The 27680-nt window shown below is 42.4% G+C and overlaps 1 protein-coding gene across 3 annotated transcripts in view; it reads left to right on the top strand.

The window, feature by feature from the left end:
• Nucleotides 1-27680, top strand: part of adkb (adenosine kinase b) — a 97575-nt gene that overhangs the window by 10929 nt on the left and 58966 nt on the right. For all 3 annotated transcript variants that reach the window (XM_046376349.1, XM_046376347.1, XM_046376348.1), the window contains exon 4: nt 4289-4367. In XM_046376349.1, the coding sequence (XP_046232305.1) occupies nt 4289-4367 (79 nt within the window). The remainder of the gene's footprint in view (nt 1-4288; nt 4368-27680) is intronic.

Below are 27680 nucleotides of genomic sequence, written 5' to 3' on the forward strand. Positions count from 1 at the left end.
ACCCTTTGTGAAGGGTTTGACAAACAATTTAATTGGGGGGAAAAACAACAATATTCCTCACCCTTTCCATCTCCCTTTCATCACGTCCCCTAGCTGTTTTTCCTCTGCCTGACCTATGGAAACAATTACTGTGCATCAGGCCCTGTACTGCCTCCAGACTACCAAGGAAGTCTGGTGTAGGATGCACACACTGATTGGAGAATCTAATCAATGGTGGAACCTGTCTCCACTCCAGATGCCTGTGTTGAAGTTGGGATTACTGAAGCCTTTTAGCCGTATTTCCCCCCTCTCTGCTTCTGTCGGAGAGAGAGAGAGAGAGAGAAAGATGGATCTGCCTGTTTAAATGTACCTGCCTGCTCTAGCTGAAGCAGAGATAATTTACTGTTCCTGTCCAACCCTCCTCCTTCCTAATCCCCCAAGGAGAGCAGCAAAGAAGCCCCAGTCCTCTCACTTCTTCCCCTGCCCTCCCCTGATTAGTGATAGGGACTGTTTGATCATGTTTCCCTGCCTGTCCTTGTGATTTGTAAGCTGTTTAAACGTGAACGAGGCAATTAAATAAGGACGAACGGAGGAGAGTGGGTGCCGCGGTGATCATTAGCGATGAATTACCCCAGTGTGCACTCAAACACTCGGGAGGACTTTCACGTGGACCACTCGCAAGGATCCAGATCCAATCTAGCCATTGATTAACAGAGACTTGTTCTTCCTGTGAAATCACTCGACGGGGATTTTAGGGCACTCATCCGGTCTTATCGAGATAGGCTAACATCAAAGGCGAATGAAGAGGGATTGGGTAAATGGGCTCGCCTTGCCCTCCGTGTAAGAGACTTAGAGGAGCAAATCTTGAATTATTGCCTCATGTAAATAATCTACTTGGCTCGTTTTTTGGGGGAGGTGGGTGGGTGAGAGAGGAACTCATGAGTCACTCGGGGCAGAGAACACTCATGGTACTTTGAAAGCTCTCATATTTCCCTTGATGGGAAACAACAGTGGGGGCTCCATTCCCAGGAATGTAAACAACACCATGTTCCTGACTTGTGTGATCTGCCCAAACAATTTGAACGTGTTAAGCCACAGAGATGTAGAGGTATTAGTCTTTGAAGAGGACTTGTCATATCCTCTGAATACAAATATTCCATTCAGCAGCGTAATTCACCTAATTTGATTTAAGCTGAATAAATAAGTGTCTCTATTAGTCTCAGGCTGGAAGGTAAATTGAAAAACAGCACACTGCCTTTAGTTAAGAATGCCAGGGACAGTCTCTTGCAAAGCATGTGTTATATAACACAGAGTGTCCATACATTAGTGGAATGCATGGCATAGTTGCTCTTTCATTGACAGTGGGTTTTTAAAGCAGAGCTTACTGGCTGAGGACATTTTGTTCAAAACAATTTCTTTTTCTCTGCTCCCTCCCATCACAGAATGAGCTTAGACTGCAGTAGATGGAAAGGGATTTTCTCTTCCTAAATGGCCAAGGGGGCCGTTTACGGTGTCACTACTATGGGATCACATGATGTTTGAGGGTGTAAAGGTCTCGAGGCAGCTGCTCCTTTTCGGATGGGATTTTCGAGGCATCCAAGAGCAGGGCCCCATGCTGTCTGCACTGAAAGGTGGAGCAAATACTTCTAGGAAGAAAAAAAAAGGCTGAAATCCTCAGAAGCTGTGTGTCTATTTGAAATGGGTTCTGGAGTCCCTAGGCTGCCTTCATGTTATAAACACCCACAGTGCTCAAATTCTTCCTTTGTCAAGGAGTCATAACAGGTGTCTCAGGAAGGATTTTTTTTCCCCCAGTTAGCATATTTTCCACTTGCATGGAAAGTTTTTTTCTTTATTAGGAACATTCTGCTCTGGGTAGACCCCTTGCCTTGAGACATGATATGCAGACTTTCTTTGAAGCAGTAAAGGTTACTTTCACACTCGCTCAAAATTCGTCCATGCCTAGTTAAACTGGGCTGTGCTGAAGTATTGAACACCTCTGGCTGACATATGTTTGTAAGCCATGATGCACTTTGCATACATATTACTCCCGTCTGCAGTAAGTCAGTGCAATAGACACAACTTATCTCCAGGTTAAACAAGTAAGTTTGCTTCCCAGAATAAGCAACCTTTGACCTCCACTGAAAATCTGTAATCCTAAAAAAGGAATCTGCTGGCACTCTGCAGCAGAGACTTTACATAACCAGCCCCCCTTGGGATTACACTCAAGCATTTTCTCAGCAACCCCTCTTATGCAGTTAATTTATGGTGGAATTACACGTAACACCAGCCGGAATGGTATGGCGCACCTTGAACTACTTACCATGTCATTGGAATTTTTTTTCCCCTGATATAAATATGCTTACAAATGGACAGTCTTCAATTGACAGTCGGGGGGAAAAAGAAAGCAAAGGCCCTCCTAATGTGGCGTATCAACTTGACTGCATTTAGGTCAATTTCCTTAGCAGGGTGGACATATTTGTATAGCCAGCCCCCTGGGAGGTTGTTTGTATGAACGATGTGGAGGATACACATTATTCATGTTCTCAGCTCTCCAGATAAAGACTCAATTTCGCAGCATAGCCCAGCTTTGCATCACGTTACGCCTAAGCATTGAAGCTATTGATGTCTGAAATGGCAGTGTGATGGGAAAATACAAAAGTGATAGAACTGCCGTCAGTATTTCACTGCAGACCCAAGGGTGTTCCTGTGGTTTATGTTTGAAAACTCAGCAATTGTTTACTCCCCATTCCCCAATGTCATGACTGTTTTCTTGGCTCATTGTGTTTAGTCTGTTATAGTCATTTCTAAACTTTGCTGTATCGTTCATACATCAAACATTTAATCAGATGTGGTCTCTCCCTAAACAAGTTATCTGGCTATGAAGTTTTTGTACACAAGGAAATTGTTTAACTTGTTTTTCCAATAGCTCTGAAAACATCACCTATAAAATACAAAATAGCTGCCTGTCTCTGCTAAGTGAAAGATGAATGCTTTCTTTTTCTTGCACCCTTTGAGGAAGTGGTTCAAGTTCCTCAGAAATAACTCTCTCTGCTCATCTTGCTTTAATACTGTACAGCTAACTTCAACCATGTGTGGAGAATGTACTCTTTTGCTTTTATCAAGCTGACATTCAGACCCTAACGGGCTCTTTTTAACTCCAGCAACATTTGTGGTCAAGTATTCCATTTAACAAAATCCAGCATTTTCTCACTGCTTTTTTTGCTGCCTCTTTTTCTTTTTAAGCAGTTTATATAAACAGCTTGCGCCTGGACTGTCAAAGTTGAAGGATAGCAAAGAAAAATGTACGGCACTTTCAAGTTTATTATATTGCAGAGTTTAGTACATTTTGAAAAGCATTGTTTGTTTTAGCATCTGCTAAGCCGTCATGATAAGAGTAGGGATAACAATTTGAGAGTTCCACTGCAGGAGCGACTTGATGCTCTCTGCAATTAGATAAAAAAAATATGTGCACATACTTGTATCAGCATCAAAAAATCAGTCAGAATAATTTGAAAAAATATCAGCATTTTGGATATTGGCAAAAACGCAGTCTCATGCATCCGTACACATTCTGATGACTTCACCTAGAGATTCCCAACAAGGGTGTGGAGTGGCTCAACAAATCTGAAAAAATAAAAAATATGTTTTAATTAGAGAAATACATACACATCCAACAAGCTGTAACACCTCATCACTGTACCTTACTATTGAGAGTGCGGGAAATTAGCATTCATCAACATTGGTCTGGTGTCGTGTTTATGTCTGCCATGAAGTCCAGTGTTCACATTCATTTTAGCTCTATTTTGGTCTCTACCAGATCCTGAGAAAAATAGTACCTTTAGCTGCTAAACATTCCCCTGTGTCTGTCAGTTAGTTGCAATTTACACGTGCAAGCAAAAGAGTTTTTACATACTTTTGCATATTAACTTGCAAGATACTATTGGCATGCCAAATTCATTATATTAACACAATGTTAGCATGTTCAGGTTTATTAGGTCTGCCATGTTGTGTGCGAACATGCATTTGGTGTGCTAATTTTCGTAATGTGGCATGTTGGCATGCTAAGTTTAACATGTCATGTAAGCATGCATTGATTTTGTTATCGACTAATTTGTGGTGCTTATGCTTCACTCCTCCTACCCATTTTGTAATGGGAAAAGTGCAAAGAAATGTGCCGTCTGCTCCTGTTTAAGGTGATAGTGTCTGGTGTTTACACTCTGCCTTTATCAGCCACTCTGGTTTGATTCACTTTGTAGGTAATCTTGAATATAATCTTTTGTGATAACTATGGCACTGCTCTTTATTTCAGGTTTGAAGAAATTGTCAAGAGGAACAAAGTTGAATACCATGCTGGTGGTTCGACCCAGAACTCAGTGAAGATTGCTCAGGTTAGTCTCCTCTGGCCCTCTACAGTGTTCCTGAATGTGTTTTGAATATACAGCGGTATGCTTGTAACCTTAGATTTGTCAGCCTGGCAGTCCTGGGAATACAGAGCATAGCTGCACAGCATGTTGACACATTACAGTTTTAGGTGTTGTGAATTCATCAGACCTGCCATGGAAAGAGAAAGGCGGGGAGGATTCATAATATTTGCAGTGTTATCTAGTTGGCCTAATTTCCTGAGACATATCAAACATCAATTAGGGAGAATTACAAGTAGATGCAATTAACATGTCACAACAAATTACATCAAACAAATGCTGATCTTCTCCCTGGCTGTTAGACAGATCTGAGCATCTAAAAAAAATTGGTGATTGTCCAAATCTAAAATGGCAATCTGAACTTGAGAAGATTATTCACTGAATCCTTTTTTTAAATGACTGCAGTAAGTCTGTGAATTTGACATGCAGTGATTAGCTGCTGATAAGGCTTTGGTCTGCTGACAATAAACAAAGAAAAAGCATCCAGCTGAAAAATAATTCCCTTCCAAGGAAAAACGAGTGCAGAAGCTAATTGAGAGACTGATGTTTGTGAAAGCGCCGGCTCTTTCTTGTTTGTGGGTTTTTGTTTGTATGTGTCAGTGTAGTGTGCAGAGGTCATATTTGCGCACATGTGTTTGTGTGTGTGTGTGCATGTTGATGTGTTTGTGTGTACTTAGAAGAAGATAGATACAGTGAGAGGCAAAAGAAAGCAGGCAGGCCATCAGGCTGCCACCATCTCCACGCTTTGGAGACAGTAAGCGTCCTTTAAGAAGACACTCGGAGGTGGGCACCTCCGCGCAAACACTCTTTAATTATCAAAATCACAGGCCTCAGTATAACCCTCAGTCACTCACAGACATTAACTGCTAACTTGATTTTATTCTTTGGGGTTCAGCGTCCTCTATTTATAACTCTTGTGTGCTTTTTGCAGTTGGATTTTAAATTCTGCTGGGCTTTTCCGCTTGAGTCAATTACAGCCTTAAGAATTGGAATCTCAAATCAATTTTTTTTTTTTTTTTTGGGAAAAAAAGGTTGAAGGCTGAAGGTGGTGCCTCAAGATTGCTGAGCAACTCCCTTGTGAAATCAGATGGTGAAAGAGATTTTTATCTCTGACACCTGCTGGAGTAAGAGCCGTTATGGCCTCTATGCACTGTGAGAAGCGTTCTGTCAAGTAAATTATTCTGTTTTATAATGGCATGGCAGGCTCCAGTCAAATGTTATTCTACTTAGTTTATTTGGATATTTACCCCCTTCTGAGGAAAGATGTAGAGCTGATCCTGAAATGCTCAAGATAACAAGAGTGTTTTCGTCCCACACCCAGAAGTCTCAGAAACAGTTTCTGTCAATATATACCTTCAAGCGCTGACTTTTCCACATTTCACTTTCAGGTGATGGTGTTCTTTTATGAAAAATGTATAATGCATAACCGGCTCCCAGATTATCACATTGTAGCACTTGCAATATGTGAAACTTCAAACCCTGCTGTATTGTGGAAGCTGAACCTTCAAACACGAATGATATGCACTGCAGCACTGAACCCACATCAAAGGGCCCAGTGACTAAATGAGATGCTCGATCCAGGGCAGGTTTGCTCAGGAGCACCATCGCTGCTGGAGGAGAGAGAGAGGTGTTCAGAGGCTTTGCACAGGAATTGCTGCACATGCTGGGAAAACCCAGGGTGTGGGAGGATCAATGCCTTTGCCAGTAGAACTCGTACTTTCCTCCAAAACCTGACCGCTTCATCGGAGGCTGTAATAGGTTAAATACTCCTGCTTCATCCGAGTTAAGATTGCTCCACTATCACGGAAGACCCTAAACCTTGGCTTTAAGAAGATGCAGAATCGATGGTAATTGGATTTAGTCAAATGAGAATTGACCAAGCTGAAGCTTAGATGGATGAGGATTGTTTCCCTCTTACCACCATTTCTGCCCCACTCTTTCATCAAAATCAGCCCTTGCAATAATCTGGTTGTTGATTGGTTGCACTTGCTGCCTTTGGCACTGATACATTAACTTTTTCTTTTAATTTTCCATGTTTTATGGCTCCTGTCACTTCTTATCCACACTGAAAGCACTCATTGTGTCCACAGTCCACAGGTAGATGTATCAACACATTTGTACTTCCTTAGTTGTGCTCCACTGCTTCTCAGTAAGCCTCAGATCTTGTTCAGATCAAGCCAGTGAAGTTGCAAGCTTGTACAGTATGCAGAGCTCTGGTTCCTAAGATGAAAAAGAAATGCAACTATAGATGTAGGCTGGAGGTTGTTGCCTTTGCCCAGGCTCCAGCAAACACTATGCCCCCAAGGGCCATCCAACATAAAGGCTCACCTACTGGATGTTGCAGGGCTGTAAGGTAACAAAAACCAGCCCAGCGTTGCTTGCTCACATACAGCCTCATACATCAAAGGGCTTGTGCTCTGATAGGGCACGGCGGGAAGCAACAACCTTCTTTTATTCAGTCATTTACAAAGTTGAGGAAAACATCGTGGCCTCTCTTAGCACGTGATCCAGAATTTGGTACCGCTGAGCTTGCATGGTGTTTATCACAGGTGACAGAATCGGTGGGGGGAGTCAGTTGACTGGAGGGCTGTATCAAGAAGCATAGTCAATTCATTTAGACAGAACATCAAAGTCCTCCAACAGCTCCTTAGGGCCCAGAGATTGAAGGCTGAGCAGAGACAGGCTCATAGGAAGTTATTGCCGCTGCCAGGGAAGTGGATCCTACTCTGAGTGCCTCGTGTAAACCGTGGATTCTCATTATGATCCTCACAAATCAACACCATTGACATGTTTTGTTTCTTTGCGCTGTCAGCACGCTTTGTTCCCGTTCACCATGGGGACAAATTGTTATGTTCAAGTGCCCTAACTGTGAACGCATCACTAAAAGTTATGATTGAGGTATGTTCCCTTTTCTTTATTTAGATTGTACGCCGTGTTTGCAGTCCATATCATCAATTCACTGTGAAGTTTTAATTATTGTTTGGAAAGTAAAGGCTTTTGAAAAATCTGCCGTCTCTGTTATGGTTATGATGCCTGTTTAACATTTCCTCAGACTTGGTCAATCGTGGAAGGGGTGAATGGGGCCCAGGCTTGGATGTTGGCTCTGAGCTCTTAATTGGAAACGCATGTGCACCACACTGCTGAAAGTTGTATTTAAAAAGCACAAAAATCCCAGAGCACTACTTGACTTCGAAAAAAGGTCCTCACCAGCTCATATTTTGCAGGAGAATACTGAAAGTGGGTTTGATGTCTCATTGAAGGCATTGACTTATTTCTCGGGATGAAAATATTCCATGACCTAATGTTTGGCTTTTACAGCTCGTTTTGTTAAATAAATAAAGAACAGCAACTTGCCTCCATTTGAATGGGCTAAATGAAGAAATGCCTACGTCTGGTTCCACTTAGAGAAAAGAGGACAGTTGAGGAGAAAGAGTGGAGCTTTTGTGTTCAAACTGTGCGACCCAACGCTCAAGAGGATGTGCTTATGTGCCAAAATGGGCATTCACAATTTAACTGTTGCTTTCTGTTTTTGCTTGTATTCTTGTGACCCTTTACGATTAGCATTCAGACAAATATTCTTTGTCTGTGAAGACACTTTGAGGGCTTTTGAGATGTTCGATTATGGTTCATTCTGTAGCTGTAATCTACATAAGAGCTTTGACTTTTTGTTTTTGATCACATTGAGTGAGCATGTAGCTGCATAGATGTCGGTGCAGCTGTGCCGGAAAGCGCACGCTAATGACCGATTAAAACCTGAACCCTGGTGGGCCTTTGAGTTTCACGCTGCAGAAACCAAGCCTCTCAAGTATGCGCCTGTTGTTAAAGCAAAAGCCTCTTGTTTGTTTTAAGACAGGTTAATTGCATAACCGCTGTTAGCACCCACTCTGAGGCGTTTTATGGCACCAGGGCCTTGCCGTTTCCTTCCCATTATGAAGCAGTGGAAGGTCACAGTCTGTTAAACTTCTTGGGAGAGATGCATGAAACCAAATGGATTTTTTTTCCCCCCCTTTTCATTCCCATCTCTGCTCATTCTAGACATTCCAGGTGTGCAAGTGTGCACTTGAGGTGTGTGTGTGTGGGGGGGGGGCTGCCGTTGTTTTTCTCGACACAACCAGGGGAAGCAAAGAATGCCTCATTCGCTTTGATGAGCGATGTGTTCATGCGTGGGCTTCAATGTCACCCGCCATGAGGCAGCTGTGAAGTCGCAGCTCACGTCTGTGGTGCCATTTACTCAATGATGAAGTGGAGAGATCTCTGTTGGTTCCACATCCACCTCTCCTTTATACACACACACACACACAAACACGTACGTACACACACCATCTGAGCATGTGTTCCTCCCGCCTCGACTGTATTGTGACTGTATGTCACAGCTAATACCAGCGTGCATCAAATCTCGAGCTCTGTGATCACAGTGATAAAGGTTGACTGGGCGATTATGCAAGGCTTTGTCATCAGAGGGATTTGTTAACAGCTGATGGCCCCACCATGTGACGCCTTCTTTCTTGAGTTTCCTCGAACTTGACGTTCACACAAAAATGATTTGTTTGATTTAATTTTCCTCTCAGATTCACAAGGTTTGTGTTGCCCCGGTGAGAAATGGCACAGATTGCTATATAGGTGACACATTACGTCCCTGTTGAAGTTAATTTGCCGTCAAATTTGCGACTTAATTTAAGCTGCCAAAGGGAAGACGTGGGGAGTAGATTGTAACTCATAAGTATGCATTGGAAAGAGTGTTGATTAACATTGAGGGCTCGAGAGACAGACACACTCAATGTGTATCATCTGGCCTCAGAGGCTGGCAGTGGAATTAAATGTGATATCTTGCATAACGCGTCCTTGCTTTAAGTCCTTAGTTCCAGGCTCAGGAAGAAAGGCTGCACCATTGGCTTGCTTGCTTTTTTTGCTTGGCTGTTGTACAGTTGCCCAGGCTCCAGGCGAGCTCTGAGTGAAATCTAAAAGGACTTGTGAAACAGACAGTAGTCTACATAACTGGCAGCATTTTCATGTCAAATTACAGAATGATATTTTGCACAGGACACTCACTTTGCCTGCCACGTCGCCGTATTCTGCAGTTCAAAGCAGGCATTTGTATATTTGGTGCACAGGCGATAAAAAAAAAAAAAAAAGAATCTGCTCACAGGGCTGTGGAGAGACTTTCAGACAGTAAACAATGGCTCATTAAATGAACTATTGGTCGGAATCATCTGTTGACACAGGTCAAGTTACTGATGAATGAAATCATTTTACACAACTGTTCTACATTTTCATATGATTATGATTGAACGATGCCCCTCTCTCATATTTCCCCGCAGAATGTCTGTGGCAGTAGTATTTATTTGGCACATTCTCAGCATGCTCCCACTCTTGCGGTTGAAGTGTTGCATAGCAACTGAGAAAAACAGCTTTAAATATTTTGGTTAAAAAGGTTTTAAGAAAATAAAGAACAGCCTGCAATTACTGTTCATTTCTCCCGAGTTCATAAGTTTAAGGAGCTGTAGCATTGTGCCAAGTAATAAATGAAATACCAAATTAGGCTTTGTGTTTGCTTGGAAAAACTGAGAAACGGTATGTCTAGAATACTGCGTCCTTTTGTGCCAATCCAGTTATTCATCTATAGCTATTTAGTTTATCGAATAAATGCTGGCAGCTGTCTCACTAATTCACAACTGTTTTGAAACAAAGCTCACAGTAGTTTGCAGAGTGCAGCTTGGCTCAGTTTTCAAGCCAACTGAGTATAACTGTGACAGGATGGAAAATGTGTAGGTGAGTGCAAATTTGAAGTGATGTGCCTCCGGAAAACGGATGGGGATGGAGCGACGGGGATGGGGGCGCATGTGGAGAGAGAGAAGGCTGGATGACGCACAGCAGGTGACAGACAGACACTAATAGTAATGGCTCTTATCAGTGCTTCGCTCGCTCCCTCTTTTCACATGGGCTCTGACATCCTCCTCCTACTCCACCCCCTCCATCTAGCAGGGGGTGCTGGGAGCTCGCTGGGTTGTGCAGCCCGCTCAGACGGAAAGAGCCTGCCAAACACCGGTCCCCTCACATATAAATTGCATCATTAACATCGCCTAGATTATTCCAAGCTCTCCCACAGGGTTTATGGCAGCACCGGCTCAACTTAACTATTTGACTCACTGAAGACATTCAGGTTTCCTGAGTGAGCTGTTCTCAGATCTGTGCTGAAATGCACCAGTTCTGTTCTGTCGTCAGGTTTTAAACAAATCCATAAGAAATCTGTCTCTTTTTTTTTTTCATTCAGAGAGGCTTATTATTATACAGTGTAATGTGCTTTAATATGGTTTCTATCTTCTTGTGTTGTGTAAACTTCAGTTGTGTGTTGTCGTGCACACCAAAAAGAGATTGTTTAATACAAGGACTGGGAGATATGGTAAAAATTAGTGTTTAGCAACATGGTCAAGATCAATTTCACTATACATATATACATAGATATATATTTATATATCTATGTATATATGGACTGTTTTTCTTCTATTTAAATGTCTCACCAATGAGACAATCACATTATTGTTTAATGCTACCTGTAATTGTGTTCCACTGCTATGCTTGCTGCTGGGCTGTCAAAGAAGGTGCTTTTTGTCATGATCACAATTTATACATGTGTACATGTGCTATGTATTACAGCACTGTGCAAAATAAAGCAACACAGTCTGCTCAATTAATCTTAATAGGTTTATACTGAAAGTCACCAAATGTTAGCATTGAATTATCGCCCCATTAGTTGTTGTTAGTTTTTAATTTGATGTGTCTATGATTCGATCGTCTAGATAAAATAATAGCAAGATACGAGGCCACCATGATATGATGTAGTGTTAAAACAATAGGAGAGTAATTAAGCTCAAGACACATGCAAGTAGACACTCAAAAGTATATTAAGAATGCATGTTAATCAGTTCAAAAGCATATATGCTACAAATACTCAAAACACAACCATCGCTGTCTGTTTATTGTTACAATATATATATGAACAAACATAACAAACTTACATTTCACATATTGCAGCAACAGGCGGAACCCAGCTTGGTTCTTCACTTTTCTTGTGTCCCAATGAATTATAATATGGAATTGCTGGCCAGCTCTAGTTCCTATAAAGCTGCTAGAAACGCCAAGAACTTTTAGCAAGAAACGCCACTTGACCCTTTGCTGCTAATTTTCCCTTCTTTAAATTATACAGGACAGTCCCTCATCTGTTGCACCTCGGAAGGAGGCTCTTAAGCCCAATTGACATCTACTGCTGGATGGAGCTTCCTCCTCAGATCAGTTGGCAATTAACTCTGTAATTACTATCCGAGGTCAGGGTTAAGCTCCCAGTTAAAGGTTGGAGCAGCAAACATTTTCATATGATCCTCTTACTCTATTATCCTTTCTCTCTGCGACAAGGTTTTACCTCATGGGGAGAATACATTACATAAAGCCCCTTGGCAATTACTCCTCAATGAATATCCTCCTGGTGTATAGTCCATATGATTAATCTGGAATCCCCCCTGCCCCTGTCCAACCGCAGGCCCGGCTCTGCTTACCATGCAAGTTTCATTTTCACCTGGACAAATGGCTCCTTTAGACAAAAAGTGCCAACCTTTTACTTTTACTGGCTGCTTGGGAGAAAAAAAAAAAGAGAACAAGAGAGGGAGAGCACAAACTCCTACAGTAAAAACAGATATCCCAGCAAGGAGAAAAAGGAGGGGTGGGGTCAGAGTGGTTGATGGTGGTGGTGGGGAGTTTTTTGCAGGGGGTGGGGGGGGCACTTAATAGTGTTGAATAAAGGAACATTTATTTTTGTGCTTCGGTCTGTAACAGCCTCAGGAAATAGCTCAGTCTCTTGATCGGGAGCAAATCCTATTAACTTACAGTGCTCTCACTCAGGGTAATGGGCTCCACCTTGAGACTTGGGAGAGCACTTTTCCCTCTGACACATTGATACTGGTGTCTGGAGGGCTTGGCGTTGGGTAGTCTAACACTCAGGCAGAGACTAATCAAGTCAAACAATCTAGCAGGCTGGAGCAACACGGAGTGAGGATGTTGATATCCAACGAGCTCATTCAACAGGCCCCTTCACACGTTCCTAACCCAATACCAAAGGATCAGTGCACGGGATCAGTTCAAGATCAGGTTATTCGAGCCCCTGAGAATTGTAAAGTGATCCCTGAGCAGCTTTTGCTTTCTCAGGAGTGATCGGAGCTGTCGGCTCTGTTATAGACCACTAGGGCCAGGGCAGAAGGGAACTCCTGGGGTCTACATTTATTTTTGTCCTGCAAGGGAAGGACTGCATGTCTGGGAAAGTGTTTGCACTTTATGTGTGTGTGTGTGTGTGTGTTTGTGGGAGAAAGTGAGAAAGAGGAACTCAATTTACAGTATGTGGGTAACCACCATCCCAAAGTCAATTGGTACAGAAACTCCAATACCTGCTAATAAAAACACAGGCTACCTCTAGTTTATTATTTTCTGTCAGGAATCTGGTGTTTTCAAAAATGGTTAGTTTAAAGCTGCCACATACTGTTAGTAGCTTACTGCAAGAACCTTCAGAGAAAAGGGAGCTCTCTATCAAAGCATAATACTGCAATTAAGAGAGTGCACTGGATTCGTGGGTGGCAGCAGACTTCTCCCCTGCTAAAAAAGCAGCAAATTACTCGTGTCCCAACAACACCCCTCATGTTTTTGAGTAGGCACCCATTAGAGCCCTCTAAGGCGTGTCATCTAAACATGTCCTAAACGTGGCCACGTTTGAAACCGTGCGACACCACTGATGGATCGCTTCAGTCTGGACCTGCTCATAAATCCATGTTCAGTGGCATGTTCTTCTCCTTTCACCATTACCCCTTGTGCCTGCTGTCATCCGGCTGTCTTATGTCTGCAGAGTTACAGTGTGCACCTGTCAGATACAATTTATGGCAAGCAATTTGTTGTGTACCATGGGAGTTTCAGTTTCTCGAGAACTTTTTTTTTCTATTTTTCTTCTATTTGTTGCACATTAGACATGGATGTTGCTCTTACAGTGTTTCCTGCCAAGAGTGAAAATTAAGCATCTGTTGTTATTTGTTTTGTGCTCAGATAAGTTGAAGGATTACAACCCCCCCTGCTCCCCTTTTAGATAATCGAAAACTGCATTGTCACAAAGCTTCAGATGAGGCTGTTTTACTTCATGAAGCGTTGGAGGTTCATGTTTTGTTTTTTTTTTTTTCCCTGGACAGCAACATTAGTTGGCTTGCGATGAGCTGTCACCAGCTTTGTTTGATACAATAAAAGGAAATGAATGCACAGCAATTAGATGTTTGTTCTGTCTTATTGTTGCACGACTGTGCCACTGCTGCTTGTGCTCTCAGCTAGGATTATCGCCCCTAAGAGGGGGAAGCATTACAAAATGACAGCCTCTTCATGTCGAACAAGTCAAGCTGATTCAGTGAATATTGAAGAGTTTCCCACCACATGTTCTCTTGCATGTTAAGGGAGCTGCGTTAACCTTGTTTTGATTTGCATCTCCTTGGCAATTAAGATAATATGTCCTAATTAGAATTTTAATGTACCGCTGTGAGATTTTTGATAATTATACAGAATTCTCTGCAGTGATTTTCTCTTGCCTGCTTGTCTTCACAGATGAATTCATGGCTGATTAGATCACTGCTCTAATCAGATTTGAGTTACATTGTAAGATATCTTCCTTCATGTCTCTATTGAGCTGAGTTACTCAGTGTAACTGTGAAACAGTTAACGTGACAACACATATGTTCAATCGGCAGTTTACAAATTGTACTTTTACAGAATGCCCCATAACAACAGACAGAAAGCTGAGGTGGAACTTCAGTCTGCCAGAGACATATAATTAAGTATAAAGGCTCGTTAGTTGAATACAGGGTTGAAGTGTTGTCTTTGAAATCCCTTCTGCCTTCACTCGAGCACTGTTCTGTGCATAATAAAAAGTCAACTCTTTGCTCTGACTGTAAGCAGTAAATCCAGATTTTGAGCGTTGCTGACAGACGCAGCGTCACAACACATCTAGCAAAAGCTCTTTGTTGCATAATGGGATTTTTGGCTAAAAGTAGCATAAATGCTTTGCAGTTTATTTCATTTGAGGGCTCTGTGTTGCACATTTTTTACATTTAAAATCTGGACACTCAAATGAAATGCAGAAAATAACAATAGTAGCCAATATGAAATGATTTTGGATGAGCAACTGATCTTTGATTGTGTCTCAAGAAAGCCTTCTTTCTACACCTGTCTTTGTTTTAGCTGCTAATAGATGATAAATTGACCTTTTAGCCAAGGTTGCAGCATAAATTTACTGAAATATAAGTATTAATTCCTTGGCCACAGTGTGCGGCTTTTTACGCTGAGCGAGTCTGTAGGCAACTTTATACAAGGCGAGCAGAGCATCTGAACATTTCATCATACAGATGCAGCAACTCTGTTGTGCACGACAGATCGTGAGGTTTTTCCTGATGAATTCAACTGGCTCTGGATGTGTTGTCAATATTTTCAGATATACAAGACTCGTCCTCTGATGTACATTTAGCTGGAAGCCTTCTCACAAACTTGTCCATGTTATGCTAGCTGTGATCGAGCATGTCTCATTCATTTGCCTTGCTGCAATAGCTCCATGCCCCAACTAGGGGGCATGCTCCCCAGTTTGGGAACCACTGAGTTAAGTCCATGATAAGATACCTGAAATGAATGACTGACATTAATGTCAGCTAACTGTGTGCATGTTAAAATGCTAACCTTAGCATCTTTGCTACGATTAATATTAAAAGATGACATGCCCTGCCCAACATTAGCATGTATCTTATCATGATAACATACTTAAATTAGCATGTTAACATGTTAGCATGTGAAGTGAATACAGCATCAGTGCTGTTTGTGCAACATATTAGTGCAAGAAGGAGCTCACTTTTTATATTGTTATGAAATGATGACTCTGTTTACTAAATTGACAAAGTTAGATGGTGCTGATACAGTGTCAATAGGAAAAGGGTGACCTCACAAACCAGATCTGATAAAATTTCTGAAAATTGGTGGTTATTTTGTATTTCTTATTCTGACATAAATGTACTGAATATCAGATTTAATTGTTTGTGATTTAGTAGGTCAAACTGACATTTCAAATTTGGTGTGAAGCTTTTCCTGCTCAGATTTGTGCGTGCACCCTACAACGCAGCACTGGGATCATTCTACATGATGCATTTTTCATAGGTATACTTAACTTCGGTACTAAACTGTGGTTGTTTGTTGTGTGTCTGCCTGTGTTTTCACAGTGTTGTTTCCTAGCTGCTTGTTTTTATTCTGCACAAGACAGCAGCCAATATTCCCCTTGGCCTTTTCACTACAACAGCACAAACCAGTCAATATTGGCAAGAGAATATTTTCCTGCCCCAAGTCGCCACAGTATCAATACTTGAGGACGATAGCAGGGGCCAGGGTAAATGAACAGATATCTGCAAAGAAAAACTAAACCTGAGACCTCTTTGTGGTGCGAAATTGGCCACCACAAAGGAATTAATGACGGATCCTTCCAGCATAATTGTCTAATTATGCCGGGCAGATGGGGCACTGCTTTAACTAGGACACATTGTGCTACCTCTCCAGACTCTCCACAACAAAAGGCAAACCAGTGTGACAGCCTCTTCAGCAGTGAGTGGGAGGGAGAGTGAAAGAAAGAAAATGGAGAGAGAGTAGAGAAGAGGAGGGGGAGGAAAAAAAACTGGGTCTGTCACCGAGCCATTCCTCCACTCGATATGTTACCACAGAAACAAATGTATGGTGTAAACACTGCGTGGATCACAGCTCCTGGGAGGTGAATCACTGCAGTGTAATGAGGTTGGTTTACATGCTGCTTCTCAGCTTCCCACCCAGACTAACTCAATACTTAAACCCTCTAATTAAAGAGAATCGGCCACTCGATAATTGATCACATCGGGTGCCTCGACATACGCCATCACTGTATGGCTTCACACCACTGTTTATTAGACCTGTCTGCTTGCTTTGTCTCCGGGGGAAGGAAGAGAGATGGGAAATGGCAGAGGGGAGGGGTAGGCAGGGAAGAAACTAAGGTAAACATGTAAAGAAATTAAATCTCCTTTCTTGAAAACTGCTGTTAGAGTAGCAGTGGGACAAGCAGTAGAATATCACATACCGGTTTTTGTCTCAAGGGTTTTTCAGGCACTTCAGCTGTACATGTCAGTCTCGGGTAACAATGCCAGCCTTTGGAGGCTTTACTTCCTGCATCAAAAAGTCATTAAAGGGGCATTAAGTAATCTATGACCTTTATTGACCTCTGTCTGCAACCAGCAGGAATTACAGCAACACCGAAGAGAGTCCGTGTCCCAGTTCCATAGTCCATGCGCAAAGGAAACAGAGGAGCTTCTCACAACTGGAAAAAAATGAACAGAAATCAAATTTCACATGGGGGTGAGGCAGCTACATGACACCTCAGAAAGCAGACAGGATTAAAGCATTTTTTTTACAGTGAGGTTTAACTGGCTGTGGAATTTCAAATGTGTAGTTGACCTGACTGTCTGTTTATGCAAGTTTTGTAGTAATACAAGTAAATCCAAACTAGATCTTTAAATAACTTTATATACAAGAAAATGTGGTTCATGTCATAATGGGTGGTTCTCCTGTTGTATCTAGTGGGATGGTTATTACTGACCCATGTTATCTTTACCACTGCGGTCCATCACTGTGTTTTGAAGCAGGCGGACAGGAAGTGACAGAACTGACTATTGAGCGTCTTCAAGACCTCTGACTTATTGATTTCCTCTGACTCCCTGTGGCGTAGGGTAATTGCTGAGTTTCAAAGATTGATTTATGGAAAGTAAATGTATCATCAAGGCTGGGACCGGGACTGGGAGGGGAGCGGATTGACGTTGAGGAGACAGAAGAGGGAACACGCCTGCTTGAGGACGTATTTTTGTAAATGAGTCTGGGAGTAAATACCCAGACTACACCTGCAGAGCAGACAAAGCAGGTTATTATAGACAGACCTGAGCAGGTGTGGTGGAGTCGAGGATGATATACGATTACAGTCAGTCTGTTGACATAATTTCTTTTCAGTGTTTTATTTTTTTTATTTGGTCTTTTTGTTTGCTTAACTTCTTCAAAACATTACGGTTGCCATAGACACAGCAGTGCCGTATCATACTGATTAACTGCACCAAAATCAGTTATTAGTCATTTAAGATAACATAAAATTACCCCTTTTATGAATTAACATTAAATATTTGTCCTGTGATTTTGTGCATACAATTATTAACTTGTCGAAAGGTAGAGAACTATGTGAAAATCTAAAGGCAAATAGCTATAATCAAGGCTTATTCATCAACATGACTTTTTGAGTGAGTCACCATTATTAGATTTGTTCAATAAGTTACATCTCATTTGTATTTATGAGCTTTACGGCAACCTGACCTTGGCCTCAGACAAATAATTATAGTTTAACTTAGCCTGATGTTTTTCAACAGAATGATCTGATCAGTCTGTCATGTCTACATTGGCAGCAACCCATCTGGCAACTCACCAAAGAGAAACATATTATTACAAAGTGGGTGTAACTTCCTTATGCCAATCACAAAGTGCTGGTTTGGCATTTCTGAATTCCTGTGGCTGGCAGCTGTTAGCGTTTTCTGTGACAACCTTTTAAAGAAGCTTACTGGGGCTTTCCCGTCATTAACAATTAGGAAAAAAAATCTTCTCCTTGCATTACACATGCATACAGTCATATACTTTGCTTGTACTTTACATACTTTACACAGGGAGACCAGAAAAATAGAAACCTCTGCACATCACAGTTGTAGACAAGATGCATGAGTGCTTTGTTAGCTCATTTTTTGTTGGCACTGTGCATTGTCAAGTAAGGCACATAAAATGTTAGAAGCAGTTTTAAATATGTAATGTAGTCCTGCAGAACAACACAAACTTCACCTTGAAAACTCAATACAAAATTGAATAAACACATCTCTAAAATGCTGTTAATTAAAAAACTAGATAACACTTACTCTACCTTAGCTACATAATCCTCTAAACCCTGTAATATGATTCTAATAACATGTGTTAAGTGTGATGTTAGATTATATTAACTTTTATCATCATCTGGATCAACAGAAGTATAGAAAACAGCGAGAATGTTCTGCCTTATTGAATTATTTAATGAAAACTCTGGTAATGCTCTGGATTTTTATTATAGTCAACAAATCCCAAACAATGAACTGATCCTATACTCACAAATATTGCCTGTGTATCCCTGGTATGTGCCATATTGATTCCTTCCATAATTAACCTGCATCCTGTTTGTTTCTGTGTGTATGTGTGTGTGTGTGAGAGAGAGAGAGAGAGAGAGAGAAAGAAAGAGAGAGTCAGCTAGACCGGTGTTTACCAAAACATAGCAGAAAAAAAGGAAAAATCTGGAAAAATATTAGAAAGGCTAGATGATAAAGTCCTCCTGGAAGATCAATGAAGGGCTAACACAAATGATCAATAATTGTGCCATTAGACAACAAAAGCAGAACAAATTGTGGAGGGTAGCAGCAGCGACACACAGATGGACAGCGAGACTCAGGTAAGGCCTCACAGTTGTAGTAAGGCGCTTGTCATTTTGGCATTTTAAGTGAACAAGATACAGAAGAATGCAAAGCAGAAAAACATACGACATCCTATCCTTTGAGAAGATTGAGTACTTATCTCATTTCAATTTCATTGAAATCTCTAAGCAATGAGATGTCTGCCAACTTTTACCAAAAAAAAAAGTCCCCTGGCAGAGGTGACTGCAAGTTTAACAAAAGTGGGTTGTATTTATTTAACATTTGGCAAACAAAAAAAAAACACGGTTGTATTTTGCACTGGATTGGATTACAGTATAGAATACAGTGTCTCTATTTTTTGTTTCTTAAGCTATCGTGCTTTTCCGTCCTTGTGTGACAATAAGTTTCCCCTGAAAGAGGTTAGCATGTCCAGCATTAGCTTGTTATTACACTACGCATGTGATGATTTGTTTTCGTGCACACAGTCGGTTTATACTTCGTAATACCATAAGAACAAGCACGACGTAGTGTTTCTGCAGAGGTTACAAAGAGAAGTGAAGTTTAGTGAACTTGGTATCCTTCTGCACTCACTGCTTTTTATTTCAAGGGTGTGAGAGAGACACAGCACTTCCCCCTGGCTCTGAGCACATCCTCTGTGTTGTGTTATTGTAGTGGTGAGTGACCTTGGTTCTTCTCTAAAAGCCTTCTGTCAGTGTAGGTTCTTACAGGCTCACAGCCGCGTAGTGTTGGCTGAAAACTCATTGAATCTGCTTCGCCGAAGCCAACAGGGCAGAAGGGTGCAGGTGCTGCACTGAAATTGGTTTGCTTTTTGCTTATAAAGAAAAGTGTGCTTCACCCAGAATGGCTCTCTCTAAACAGTCTCTGTAACCAGAATCAACTCCCTGTGCTCCACTTTGGGGTTATGGTTTCACTGGAATTAAAACGTCTTGTTTACACCAAACAAATATAGAGTATGAATTGGATTCTGATGCTAGACTGTATATATTTGGGTTATGAAAACTGCTCAGATGGTGATATGCGGCCATTCCAGTAAATATTCATTGTAGGATGGGAGTTAGGTGAATCAGCCTTGGTCCCCTGCTCAGTTTCTAAAGATTATTATGAGACTATGATTTCAAGGAGAAAATAGACTGAATGAGATCGAATTCGTGTTTTTTTGGCAGAAGTGAAGGCTTGTTGGCACACAGAACAATATCTAAATAGAAATCACATTTTTCACTCCAGTTAGGTTTAACTGAAGTGCATTGTCCTCCTTTCTGGCTCTGAAGCATTGCTGTCTAGAAATGTGAAAGTTGCAGCCGCAGAGTTTCGGTATATTAACATTATTGGCACGCGGGGTGTTATATCTGGCAAAGAGTATTCATTTTGAGAGAGGTTTGAAATACAGTATATGTAAAGAGCATCTGTCACAGTCCTTAGTTTCTTCTCTTAACCTGCAAAACGTTAAATAGGTCAGTAATATGTCCTTTTTTTTTTTAGTTGTAAAAAAAACACAGGATACAGGACCAAATCATTAGCATGGACGGAATCCAGAGCATTAATGGTAACCAGGCAGAGTCGAATGACATTGTTATTGCAGCCGTTCCCAGGAAAGTGAGGGGAGCTGAAAATTTATATTTGATTTATTGCAGGGTTTGAATTTATGTTCCAACTCTCAATAGGAAAGTAAGTGATCTTCGCCCGCCTTCTCACAAGAGAGGGCCCCACAGCATCTGGTGCTGGAAACATCTCTGTATCAAACGGAGTTCCTTCTAGTTTCTCTTTGCGCTGCTTAACCACCAAGAATTTACACCTGTAGGGGATATAGTATTACTATGTTTATTGGACTGGATTCAAGTCTGAACCTTGAGAAATTATCAGATTAGTGAAATAAGCTGCTCTTTGTGGGAAACGTCGAGCAACAGGTCACTAGACGCATGTTATTTTTTTTGTTTTTCGCTAAATGATTACCTGCTTTCCGCTGCCACCCGAGTTGCGATTGCAAAGATGTAGCTACATCATTATTTACCTTGGTTTATTATGTACTAAATGGTATTTGACAGTTTGAGTGTGTGCTCAGTACTGCAAGCATTATGACATTGATATAAAGATCTTTAATCTACACTGCTCAAGTGCTGTTATTTATTAGGAGTTCTCTTTCCAACAGCATATACAACAGATGAGAGCAGAAATATACACACACTGTCACTGCGAGTGTGCTTTTGAATCCTTGAAACATCGTATCTTCACATTATTATCTGCTTGAAGTGATGATACGAAAGCCATTCTTCATGGTTTGGTAATAACTGCCTTATTTTTCATAGGGACACACAGCATTATTTATCACTGGCAGTGTTCATGGGGATTAATGATGCATAACTCTGTCGGAGTTGTCTGGCATACAACACCAGCTGAAGGAATCTGGAAGGTTATCAGAGCAATAAATCCCAAGTTTTTTCGCCGTTGTTTGTCACGATGCACTGCAGCAGCCAGTAGTTATGACGGTTCCAGCTTGTCCACCCCCCCATCCCCATCCCCATCCTCTACACTCCTTCCTTCACTCCCTCTCTCTCTCTCTCTCTCTGTAAGCCGCCAGAAAAATAACACAACTTGTTTAAGCTGCCAGGTGATAAGGTGGAATTTGATCGCACAACCTCAAAGTTCAAAGCAGGCAACTGTTCTCAAATCTTCTCCTTATTACGTTGATTCTCTCTGCTTCCCGCTGGATGATGGGGTGTAGATAAGAAGCACACTGTACACTCTCTCCACCTCTGATGTTCATTCTTGGCAACGAGAACACGAGCACAGTCTGTTCAGTCTTGCATTTTAACTGTTTTGTCAATTGCCGTCATCCGGTTCTGTTATGTCTATAAACTGAAAATTAAATTAGGTGTGCAGACTGTTACACAAGTTCAATCTATACCCGCCCAACAGCAGTATTTCTTTCATCATGGCTTATATTCTCAGTTTAATTTATTGAATCAATTGCCCGTTTAACTTACCAAGCAGGAGGAAGCCATCCGTGCATTGTCCATGATCCGGGCAGAGAGGAAGATTCAGTCTATTAGTGCAATGATAGGGCCTTTACTGCGGCAAGCTCACTGATTGAATGGCATCCTTTTCAAGGTCAGGCCGGAGCTAAGAGCTATTTTCTGCTTACCTGTGCAGCCAGCCGGCCACAGAATCTGCACACAAACTGCCTTTACACCAGCGAGCTTAGTAAGCGGAGAAGCTCATCACTGATATTTCCAGCTGGTAACATGAAGAGAAACCTCTTTGCCTGCAGAAAAGGACACAAAGTCATGAGTAATATGATAAGTGGGATCTTGCTACAGTGCGTAAAGACATTAGGAATGTTGTTTTTCGATATTTGCCAGGGGCCTATCATATCCTCCCATTGTGTCCCTGTCAAAGTAAACCAGTGTGTTAAATGTGAATCTGTTTGCAGTGAATGTGCAGACGGGTTCACATGGGTCAAACTGGGAGCACAGCTGTTTTGTCTGCTTGCTTCTGATGAATGTGAAGTGTAGGCTTTTGCTAGCCTGGTTTCCTCGAAAACACAAGCTGATGAATAATGCCTCATGATCACCATTAACAGAAATTGTGACAGTCTTGTTTTAAGCTGCTTATGTTCAGAGACCTACTTTATTTATGTATAAAAATCTGTCAAACAATATAGATGTGTGTCAGCGATCCAACAATGGATAAACAGAGGGATTAGGGTTAATAATGTCTGGGATGGTTAGTTTGTGTCACTAATCTCGATGATCATTTCCCCGATGGTAAATTGTCGCAAAATGCAGGCGTAGCGCTCATTAGGGCCCACTTCCTCCCAGCAGATAATGTTTTGAAGTGAATTTTCGGTGCTGTCACATTATATTTAGCCAGGCCTGACCTGTGCTAAGCTCTCAACCGAGACTGTCATTTGGCGTATGTTCAAAAAAAAAAATCTCTTCAGTTACATGGATCACCCGCACTGTCACCGTATCCAGGGGGGGCGCTGCCACCTCCACGAGATCAAAGCACCGTGCAAATCCGCCATACTGCGCACAGGGTTGAGTTGTGGCAGGGAGGGGGCCAGGACTGAATCACCTGTGCAGGGGCCGAGCACAGCTGCACTCCCGCCAGCTGGAGCCCATGGACCACAGATAGGATTAGAGGCTTTAGCTGCAAAGGTCCCTCATCATCTTTGCGACTGAACCTTGTATAAAAGCAACCCCCGCTAACACAAATGCCACTTTATGATCGCTTAATAACACCCCCATGTTCATTACATGCACACACACACACAGCTCATGTGCTTTTATAGCCACCATTGTCTCTGCAGATAAATAGGACAACCCAGCAGTCTGGGACTCCCAGACCATGAATCTGGTGTGGAGGCATTTTCTCTCCTGGATCCCCACCCACCCTCTCAGAAAGGTATCGCTGCATGGCCCGCCATTGTGAAGCTCCTCCCTGGCTTCTGTATCTGAGCTCAGCCCCTCATGCCTGCCAGGTAAACCCGTCTGCCTCTTTGCTGCTGCGATAGGGGAGTTTGGCTCTGACTGACTGAAACAACATCACCTTGTTTATCCTGTAAATAATTCACCCCTCCCGGGCAACAGAAACAAAATCAAGGTTGTGTGTTTAACAAGGGAGGCGAGGAATGAAGAAGAGCCAAAAAGAAGAAAAAAAAAAAATCAGGTGTTTCCTTTTTAGATAAACTTGCCGCCTGGGGACAGCGACACATCCCTGATTCCTATGCAGTGTGAAGATGCTGCAGTGAGATGTGTTAAGAGGTGTGTGTGTGAGTGTGTGTGAGAGTGTGTGGAGGGGTTTATTTTGTTTGCTCGCTGAACTTGCCCTTTGATAGCTCTCTGAAGAGGGTGCAGAGATACTGTCAGGGACATTCTTGTCGTGTTTAACATCAGAACCTATGGAGTGTGTCAGCGCATCATCGAGTTTGATGGTTATCATCGGGGGCTGTTCCCTCAGAGCTGTCACCTCCCCGCTCGGCGCCTCGTCTGTGACACACGTGTATGCGGACACGCAAGCTGCCTTTGTTTGTTTTGGTGTTTTGTGTTCGTCTAACATCACCCTTTGGCGGGGGGGAGGGGGGGTTGTCGAGTATAGACCGACTGTTTATCGCTTGTAGTATCCTTTCTCTGGTGCTTTTTTTGTACTGTTTGGGTTTTAAACACGGCTGATACCATCCATACACATTAGACAGCGACACGTTCGCACTTGTACCTGTTTCCTGTTTACATGCACATTTTCAAATTGAGGGTAACAAAGAAATCATGATTACACACTATCACCAGAAGTGGCCAGTTCTAAAAGAAAAGCAAAATCAATTTTCATGCGTGTTACAGATGTTGGGAATGTGACGTCTCTCTCTAATGAAAGCTGAAACAGAAAGAAAAACACATGCACCTCGTTGCCAGCTTCTCTTCCTATACCCACCTCCACCGGAGATCCCCCAAAGAATCAATAATAAAAAGGGCAGAGGTGCAGTGTCTGTCTGTGAACCCCACATGTTACATGTCACCCTCTCTCTATCCCCAGTGGCTGATTGAAAATGTGACACAGTATGCATAGATCACATGCCTAATACAAGTGCCATCTTAAGTGGGAGAGAGCAATAAAAAACCATCATCAGAGTTATTGGTCCTCAATTAATTATGTAAACTTGTCATGGCATCAAGTTTGCATAATGGAAGTTGATTTAAATGCAAATTGATTTGCATTTTCACAATATTTTAATGCAAAATAACTAATGAGGAAATGTATCCCCATCTTGATCTGGTTGCACTGGCATAAATTCCTACATTATTAACTCAGTACGGATGTAAACAGGGAACACCTTCAAATGTACTTAATGATACTTGAAATTATAGCATTACTTGCTAATATAATTAAATTCTCACAGGCTCAGGTTGTTGTGGTGGAACATAGGATCAAAATGTAAATCTGTGAGATATCAGGATTGGTTTGATCTGATGGACCCGTGTTGGACTTGTTAGTCACACCTGCTGGGTCAACATGAGGTTATCACTGAATTTGTGGAAGTTAAAGTCACTGTTTAATGGGCTCTATAATGCCAAGACTAAACAATTTTTTACTGCTGACCTCGAGCCAAAAACAATCTGAGATGAGTCCCTGTCCAAATTAGTTATGTTCAGATACCAGTATCAGAGATGCCTTCACTACAGCCTGTGTGGTATGATGTGATATTGGTGAGTATGTGAGTCCCCAAAATGGGAGCGTCCTGTACACTTGTATGCAATTTCACAGCTGGCCAGTATCGATAAACTTGTGTAACTGCAATCAGCAAACATACAATTGCGGTCAGGCCACACAACACAACACAATATCCATACAGGGTTACTAGAATACAGCTGTGAAAAGCAAATATCCAGATCTGTTTTTCGGGATACGTCAGTTCACATACTCAGGTAAGGAAAAACTCTTTCATATGCTCAGAGGTGGTGCAGAACATTTCAACATCATTAGAGCATCAGTCAGCTTTAGATTGTCTTGCAGCCAGATCCCAGGGCTGTACAACAATTGCGAAACAGCAATTACAAAAGCAGAATTGAGAAGTGATAGGCAAGCCCCTACAGCATTCTGTTGTGTCAGCAGGTGACAAGCCAGAAACTGATCAGAACACAATGAGGATCTGGATGTTTGAAGCTGGTATTGGGCTGGATTCCCATCAGGCTACATGCTATGCCTCTCCCTTTGAGTGTTGATTGCAGAGCGGAGAATGCGGTTGACCGATCTAAAAGGAAATTACTAGAGAGAGAGCTTATCCATGCCTTTGACTGATAATCAGCTCATTATCGTGTTGATCATTTACAGCTCTCCCTCTCGCCTGCACTCTATTCTTTTAGCTGTGTCACTGAAGCAGAGCACAGAGACTTTTAATGGCTTGGCAGGGAGCCGGCTTTGGTGAGGCAGAGTTAAAACAACCATGCTAGCCCTGGCTAGTCTCCACTTCTACACAGTAGAGGTCCCCACCCCACTTATCAACCCTCCCAGGGAAGAGAAAAAATTAAGGAAAAACAACAACAGCGACAACAACATATGCAACCCCGACGCAAGCAGTGCCCTCGCACCCCAACATGGCTAACTGTGCATGAAATTGAACTGATTGGAGTTATTGACCAGAAGGCTGCAGCCCCTGCGAGGACAGGGAGGAGGTAGAGGGGTGGCTTGTGTGTTACCTGATTGAGTGAAAAATCCTCGGCCGGCTGCTTTGATGCCTGGCACTTTACAGGAAAGAGTGATTTAATGGAAGCTGCCAGACCTCATCAATGTCAGCGCTCGTGGTGAAGGCCCTCCGCTCCGCCGTGCTTTATATAAAAGCGCTTGCTATGACAGGTCCTGATGGACAGATGTTTGCTAGTTGTTTTAACTGCACAGTAAAAAGAAACACAGATATCAGCTTCCACCTCTGGCTCTAAAAGACAGGCTGTGGAGAGAGAACAGGCTGTTAGAGGCCACCCCGGCGTTCAGCACCCTCGCCCTCTCCTACTTTAGGCCTCTATAAATAGCCCTATTGAATTTTTGCTGGGGTTGATAAGCCTATAATTAATGTGACCATCATTAGGCACGGACATGTTCTTCTCAAGAGGACCCCGCTGGTGAGGTGAAGCGAGGAGAATGGAGACTTTTCCTCCGTCCTTGTTTTAAGGATGAACTGACAAGTGTGAGAGGGTGGAAACTGGAGTGGCAGCCAACCAGCTTCCCGGTGATGTGCAGAAGGCAACCACTTTGTTGTTGAGCTGCAGGATAACACACAGCGTCATCTATCAACTCCCCACAAAAGAGCGCTGCGTAGTGTCTTCAGTAGATCTGAATTGCATTGGAATTGCATCATTAATAGAGCAGAAATGATTCCCAGCAACTCCGGGAGAATGCATTGACCCCTGAGGGAGACTAGAAACAAGACAATGTTTTTACAGGAGGAATATCTAACTAGAGGTCCCATTACCACTTCATCAATATACAGCAGCAAGCGAGCGAGAAGTAGGGAGGGGAGCAAAGAGGCAGAAGAAGAGGGAATGTAATAGCTTATAGTGCTAATGGCAGTCTGAGCACTCAAGTCCCAAACATTCAGCCGCCACATCTCATCTGGGCTGTGTAATTGCCCTCCTGGAAGCTGCCACGCGAAGCGACTGCCTCCGTAGTGAAGAGTGGCAGCTGCTGGATGTTGAGGAGCAGGCCTGGGTCAGCTCCCCAAGTGGGGTTCCTTGCAACCATGAGATGTCATAATTAATAGCTATCTGGTGCCCCTGGGGGCAAGTGTCGGGCCGCTGGGACTATTTGGGTAAATGGAAGCCAAACGGAAAGAAATACCAGACGTATTTTACAGTTAACTTAATGTATACTTATCAACACTTTGCCCATAGTGAGCACGCCTGTGCAGCATCTCACCCCCCCTGCTCTTTTCAGGGGTATTTTCCTCACTTGTTTGTATTAGGTTTCCTTTCCGTGTCTAAACGCACTTAAGAGATCGTTCGCTGTGGTGTATCATGGGAGCTTATTAATCTTTGGGGACCCGCGTTCTCCCCAGTTAAGTAAATATACATGAGCTGCTGTGCATGATACAAGCTCCCAGCACCTTCAGAAAAATCTGTTAATTCAGCTTCCCTGTTTCTTCCCAACCTCCTCCTCTCTCTCTAACATGCCGCCTGGGGGCAAATCTCACTCTGTCTCATCTGCTGCTTAATTTCACTGGAGCGGCCCTCAGTAATGA

This window comes from Scatophagus argus, chromosome 21, assembly GCF_020382885.2.
Source record: "Scatophagus argus isolate fScaArg1 chromosome 21, fScaArg1.pri, whole genome shotgun sequence".
Lineage (NCBI taxonomy): Eukaryota > Metazoa > Chordata > Actinopteri > Scatophagidae > Scatophagus > Scatophagus argus.